Raw genomic sequence first — 7331 nt, 5'->3', positions numbered from 1 at the left:
AGGTTTTATATATAATCATATAGCTGTGAGAAGTGTTATTCATTTTGTTATGAAGCCACTGATGTTTTTTGAGGGTGGAACCCTCACTGATCTGTTGGTAGGAGGTTTCTAGTTCTGGATGTTGAATTCTCAGTTTTATTGATACAATGTATGAAAATATTTGAAGAGCCTTCTAAAGTTCATGAGTAACTTGAAGAGTAAAGCTAAACCGTAATTATTACAATTAAGTATCACAATGGATGTGGTGCATATAGGTGTAGGGACCTCAGGGAGGAGGATTCCTAGGTGAAATGGTCTCCAAGGAAATCTGCCCAAGAGACCCTTCTGTCCTAGCACAGGTATCTGGTGGCAATTGGGAGCATTCTGCATTGACAGAACTTACCATAACATATGATGGTAGTGATTTGCCTCATTTCTCGTGGTAAGGCAAACCAGTGTTGTTAGGTGCTATAGGGACACTACAGGAAATGCTGGTATTGCTGATGTCTATTTCATCCTTGTTACATGGCTGAACGGAGAACGGTATCTTCAGACACAGAGTGGTACCTTTCTTAAATGGTAGACTTGCATTAAGGAAATGGCCATTCTTGTCTATAAAAGCCAGGCTAATATCAACACACACTTAAACTAATGAAGCCGAAATAAATTTACTGGATGACCTCCTGCTTCTTTCTTAGAATTGCTAGACTTTTTATTTGAATACTAGTGGACACAAACATCCTCCTTACGTTTCTTGCATAACCCTGTGCAATACTGCACTCACGTTTTAAAATGTAAATTTATTGTTTTAAAACTTAGTTTCTGTTTTGTTCCCCAAGGCACATAATGATAACTTGATTCAAGAAATAAACAAGAACATTGCTAAAGAGGTAAGATTTAGTTGATACACTTGTTATTAATGATGAGCTACTTGTCTTCGGTAATGATACATACTTTCTTTTGGCAGGTCGGTCTACGTGTTATTCACATCTGTCTCCCTGAAGGCAGCAGCAAGGATGAGGTAACTGCAGTACCTGAAAGACTTCCTTTTTTGCTTTTGTCATAAACTTTTATTTGTTGCTGACGTTCATTATCACTTCGGACTGATCTCTATTAACTCAAATGAGGGTTAGGGCTGCCTTAGTTCAAGTAGCAAGTATTATCCCCCTATTGGCAAGTGTGGGGGAAAAGATGAAATTAATGGGTTTGTCTGCTGTCCCGTGGCAAGCTGAGGCAGAATCAGCAGAGTGATGTTTTGGTTTTGTGTCCATTATTTAGTTGCAGCAGCCCTCATACCAGCAAGTGTAACCTATCTCCCACTGTTGCCCTTCTGACTGTACTTGATTCTTGCCCAAGTTATTCAGGGAAATTAAAGATTAATTGATTTAGAGGGGGAGGGGTTGAATTTATTGCCTGTTTATTGTCTTATAATGCTTTAAGTATGTATTTCAAAAATCATCCACCCCCAATCACTAGAGGGCTGAATTCTTACCTTGTTGAAAGCAGTAGATTGGAGGGACAGCACTAGTATCAAGTATGTTTTAAATCTAGCAAACCATATTAATATTCATGGTCCTGAGGCATCTAAAAGTAAAACCAGCAAAGGAATGTGTAGTAAAAGATGCAGCTGTTCCCAGCTGGCCAGCTTGTGCTTGATGAGTTTGATAATTCTGCAGGCTTGTGAGGTTTTGTGCACTGTTATGCATCAGGTACATTTTGTGTTTAAAATATTGAAGTGTAATCTCAAGAACAGCGTCCAGATAAATTGAGAGGAACTTCCTGTGAAGAATTTTAGGAGTCCAGTTTTGTGGATAATGAATAGTCAGCTACTCATTTAGGAAGGGTGGGCTTTTGAAATAAAGATCAAATACTCTTTGCTGTTGGTAAATGCATTTTATCTGCTGAGTGACACAGTAGGAAATCGGTAAAATATAGTGAGTATACAGCAGCAGTTGCTGTTACTTTGAAGTAATATCTTAGGAAGTGAGTAAGCTGTGTATGTAACAAGAAAAGCAGGGTATTTTTGTTATTTGAAGAAAGTACTTTCAATGAGGTTCATAACAATTTGCTTACTGTCCTGCTTACTTATTATGACAAAGCTTTTTTTATCTGTTAAAGTCCACGTGCTAGGTTGCATTCCCTGGTTTGCGAAGGTGAGAGGGATTTCAATGCTGTGCACTTCTTGTTCTGCCATAACTGCCTGTGTACAGTAAGGGCAAGTTAATGCAAGATTGCTTTACCCTGTGTGAGTTGTAAGTATTTTAAATCCTGTGATGATGGAAAGCTGAATTAAAGTAAAATGCAAGGAAAATGGAAAACTGATTTATTTTCCCAGGAAGCAGGAATACAGTTCAGAGTTCATTAGGTTCAGGCTATTTATGAAGTATGTTTCCTTTAATTTCTGTGTAGGCCCCCAACATTTTGTAGCATCTCAGAATTTTTAAGCAAAATGTGGATGTTTTCACATCCATATTCTGGTGTATACACTCATCCTTACTTTCTGTTAAAATGTGTATTAGTTCTGTTGCTGTCAGATGGCACGGGGTCTTACTGTATATGCCTGCTTCTGTCTCAGAAGTCAGCAAACTAAAGGGACATTTCTATAGCAGTGACATACTTGTATAATCTTTTATTAACATGAAAGTAGCACATTCTCTTGGTTCAGAGTTGCAGATGGTGTAACCCCTACCAAATTCCCCTAGCTTAATGTTGATTGAATAACAAGTGTTTGGGCGGTAAAGTTCACAGTTGTATCGAGTAGTTTACATGAAAAGCATTTCAGGAAGGCATGGTATTAGCTAAGGAAAAAAAATCCTCATGCTTATTTTCTGTTGGATATTAATTCAGTTAAATTATACAGCTTTCTGGTGATTGCACGCTGATTTGTATGATGGGAAGATGTGTTCACATGACATTTCTCACATGAGAGAGCTTCAGCATGTTTTATTCCATTGTATCACAGCAGAACAGTGTATATACTACAGATCAGCACTGCACTTTTAGAGATGAAGCAATCAAGGGAAGGTAGTAGGGTCTTGGATGTAAAATATGACCAATTATAAAACATCTGAACTAGCACCTGGTTCAGTACTTGAAATATGTAAACCTGTGTGCAGTGCCTTTTTAAAATAACAGTTCTTCATAAGATGAATGTCAGCTCTTAATATCAAGGTATTTTGTGAAAGAAAATTGGTAATATATGCTGGTTTAATAAAATGAATTTGCTCTTAGATAATTGGTTTTTTCCAGCATTAAGACTTTGTTTCTCTGTGTTGGGATGTGATTGGTCCCATTTTGAACTAGGTTTTAATGAAGGCTTCTTATTTCTGAAAGCATCTTCTGAAGCCATTACAGTGTCAAGCTATTGGCTGAGAGTTGGAATGGTGAAAGACAAAATGCTTTTGGCAGCATAATGTGATGTAATATGTGTTTGCTTTGCAGAATGTTTGGAATAGAGTCAGGGTGGCTTAATTCATTTAGAAGTTGCAGTAATTTGTGAGGGAAGCAAAGGTGGCCATAAGGTAGTTTTAAAATACAGATCTTTATCCCCTTCTAATTAGATTCTTCTTTTTTTTGTTGTTCTGACCTTTAATGCTTTTTATTAACTTCCTAGATTGTCAATGAAATCTTGAGACTTAATGAGGATCCCAATGTGCAGGGCCTTGCCCTTGACCTCCCAGAAAGCTTATATAGCAGTAAGGTGTTAGACGCTGTAAAACCAGAGAAGGATGTGGATGGGTAAGTGAAGCACTGAGAAATAACATTAGGAGATGCAAGGCTGATGACTCTGTAAAATTGATTTTCCCCTGAGCTTTTCATTAATGGATTCCTCAGTCAGTGTGTCTAGCTGTGCTATTGAGCAGTGATAAAAGGTGCCGCTGAATCAATGAGAAGTCTTTTGCTGAAGTAATTTTGATCATTATCTTTTTAATCTTTATATACTGTACACTCAGGACATGGTCTTTTCAAAGAAATCAACAACGAAGTTCTGATTTACTGGTAATACTTAGGGTATTTCAGTGCTTCAGCAATATAAAGAGTAGCCACAAAGTACTGAACACAAATGCCAAAATTTTGGCAAGGATTGATGGAAAAGTTGCAGGGAAGGTTTTAACCTCTTTACAATGCTCTCTTGCAGTGGGAGAATAGGCTATAATAATTTGGAGCCATTAGCACAACTTTCCCATCAATCCTGAGTTGCACTGCTCTCTGGAGAGACCACTGGCATAGTTCAGGTGCCTGGGTTACCATTTGACTGCTCTTTCGGCCTTTCTGGTCTCAACTGCAGACTGTTACCCATTTTTATTATTATTTTTTCTTTTATTTTTCCTCTCTTTTTTTATGTCAGCAAAAAAATCTAAAAATCTTGGAAATTCCAGTTACCTTTACGTTATCTGGAGAACTGGAGATTGACAGAGAATGGAAAATTCAGAGTATCCTTGTGCATGAGAGAAGGCAATGCAGTGTGGAAACACCCGAGTTCCCTGCAGTAAGCCAGCCTGAGCCCAACAGGATGTATTCCCTCTGGCTCAGCTTGGCTCTGGCTGCGCTGGTCTGGTTCCCACGGTAGCCATTGCGGTGTTTTTGGCCCAGTGTGCCCTACATAGCCCACTGTGACGAGTAAATAGCTGCCTGTGTATCATGGGTTTGTGTGACTTGTTCAAACCCACAGATCCCTTTTCTGGCCTCTCTTGAGGCTCAGTGTTTGTCTAACTGAGATGTGGGATGATACGTATTAGCCACAGTACATGACTATCAAAGGATTTAGTTTTATGAGACGTGTTTGCTTTTGGGACTAGCTGTTAGCCCTGTTACAAGCTTTACTGAGGATTTATGTTACACAGATGTTTGTTTGTTTTTTTTTTCAAATGTATTTTTCCACTACAGGTTATCTGATGTAAACCTAGGACGCTTGGTACGTGGTAATGCCCATGGCTGTTTAGTTCCTCCTACAGTGTGTGCTGTGATGGAGCTTCTTGAAGATTTAGGTGAGACCTTCTGTCATAATCATTATATTAATGTTAGCCTAACCAGTTTTCTCAGTTTTAGTCCTGACTGAGAGACAAATATAATCTCACCATGTTGTTTTTTCTGGTTTGTGTTATTTTCCCATGAGAAGTATATTTGTCTCCTGCTGGTGAGGAACCTCAGTGAGATCTGAATGTAATATTTGCAGAAATGTGTCTCAGTCCTACAGATTCTGGAGATTAGGCAGGGATTACCTGCCATCAGAAGACTTAATCTCATTGAAGCCACCCAAGATATCTGAGACTTCAAAACCAGAAGTACCAGATGTCACTTAGGGATTTCACTTGACAATTTTGATTAGTGGGAACAGTTGGAGAAATCCAGGTCTGCCTGTAAATAACTTCTGAGCAAATCTTTTAGTTTGGGTTGATTGTGTAAATGCTAACATTGAAATGGCAGATTTAAACAAGTGGCTTTACAGAGTGTGAAGATGCTGTTAATTTAAGGCAATGTTTCAGAAGCAGTCTCTTAGTGATTAATAACTGTTGAGACAAGGATTTCTGTAACAGAACTGTAAGCAGGAGGTCAAACAAGTTATAAAAAGTACAAATTAAAGGATTTGTGCAAATAAAATACCAGAAAACCAGATGAGCAGTACTTACTTATGTAGAGAGTTACCAGGAAACAACTTAAAATCTGTGGTTTGTGTCTGCATGGGTTCCAGCAGAGTTACCCATAATGCCCCAGCTGCTATGGACGTGCAGACACATGGCGTTCTCCTGTTGCAAGTTGCTTTGCTGAGTCTTCTAGAGGGCTTTGGCAGGGGGTGGCTGGTAAAGGGGGGCAGTTCACATAGGCACTCCAGCTCTGTGTTACAATGGAGCCTGGTGCTAGCACCTTGGCAGCCGAAGGCAGCTGAATGACTTGACTTGTGTTGAGCAGGTGGAAAGACGGTTCTGCTGGTGGGAGCCAGGGGGGCAGTGGGCGCTGCCTTGCAGTGCATGCTGCACAGGGAGGGAGCGACGACCCTGAGCTGCCAGTGGAATTCTCCTCAGTTGCAGACCAAGGTGAGCACTCTTCTGCCTACCCAGTGCCCAGGGGTCATCCTGCATCCCCACCATCCGTGCATCCCTGTCAGCTGCCTGCATGGCACTGCTCCCCCTCACTGCCATTCCTGAGAGTTAGTCTCATCATTTCAGTCTTGGTCGGCACTGGAGCTCACTAGTAGCCAGCATGGGCTAGGATCTTTTCTTATCTTCTTCTTGCTTGCTCAGAAATGGTGCTCAGGCAAACAGGGGACTCTACCACAATATCACATACATAGTAGCAGCTCCTATAATTTCATTGATTTGTTCTAGTAGCTATGAGAGACGGTATTCGTAGGTACAGTTTAAAACAAATGCATTAGGTCTCCCTTTTCTTTTTTTTTCCCCTCAATGCAAGAGAGATGCCCGCTTTCTTTTTGTCCTATGGTAGTCATCTGTACGAAATTACTTTCATTGAATTCGTGTCTTAAACGTTTGCAAATGCTGCCTCTTTTGGGACAAGGAAGTTCACAACCTTTGAGGAGAACTGTGAAAGGTTGCAGAGCAATTTGGGAGCCTTAATTTGAAGGATTTAATTTACATGGTCTTTCTGATTGCTTTTTTGCAGAGCTTTTGGCAACAACTTAGAAGTTGGTACATCTTCCTGTCACACTTCCCAATTTGTTCCTTAATCTCAAATTTCATAGAGTAGTACAACTGGGAATGTGTTGTCCTTTGGGCATGTGCAGAGGAGTCCCTGGCACATGACACAGACCCCAGCTGTTGTAGAAGATGTGCACACTACTCCATCAGCTGTTTCTGAGTAACTGTAGGGCTGATGTGCAAGGGAGAGCTCATGTTTTGTATTTGAGAACACATGCCACAAGGTGGCAGCCAATGCAAAAGAATAGTGTCAGACTGCTGGGTTCTGAAGGCAGGGACAGGAGGAGGAAGTAAGTTGAAGCAGCTGCGATAGTTAGAAAGTTGTCTGGCAAACCCTTGTTTTCACAGCTGTGGATGTTTTTGTCGTGCTTGTCTCAGCTCTGTGCTTTAAGTGACTGACAGCACTTAGGAAACATATGCCTCTCTCTGAGATGGGAGCACTGTGAACTTAATGCTAGCCATGTCTCTTTAATTATTTCTCGTGGCTTAGGGTTGTGCTGGAGGACTGCTTTGGGCTGGATGAAGTGGGTCGCAGAGTGGCCAGAGGTGTTTCCACTGGCTTACAGCAAAAAACTTGAACGAGGTCAGAGCTGCTTGTGCAGTGCTGTCACTTTGCTGAAGAGAGATTTGTTTCCTTCCATCCAGATGCTTTCCCATAATCATGCTTTGCTTTTTGATATTCCCTGTAGCTTACCT

At 40.5% G+C, this 7331-nt stretch overlaps 1 protein-coding gene across 1 annotated transcript; it reads left to right on the top strand.

The window, feature by feature from the left end:
• Window positions 1-818: 818 nt before the first annotated feature.
• LOC104540747 (monofunctional C1-tetrahydrofolate synthase, mitochondrial-like) lies at window positions 819-6014 on the top strand (the record flags this gene model as incomplete). The annotated part of the gene is made up of 5 exons (XM_010184623.1): window positions 819-869; window positions 947-1000; window positions 3593-3717; window positions 4867-4979; window positions 5890-6014. Coding segments are annotated over 5 exons (468 nt in total), but the record flags the coding sequence as incomplete, so codon positions are not given.
• Between the last annotated feature and the right edge of the window lie 1317 nt (window positions 6015-7331).

The sequence above is a fragment of the Mesitornis unicolor genome, unplaced genomic scaffold (genome assembly GCF_000695765.1).
Source record: "Mesitornis unicolor isolate BGI_N332 unplaced genomic scaffold, ASM69576v1 scaffold9575, whole genome shotgun sequence".
In the NCBI taxonomy this organism is placed as follows: Eukaryota; Metazoa; Chordata; class Aves; order Mesitornithiformes; family Mesitornithidae; genus Mesitornis; species Mesitornis unicolor.
Note: the sequence above shows the minus strand (reverse complement) of the source record. Positions and strands in the feature narration are given on the sequence as shown.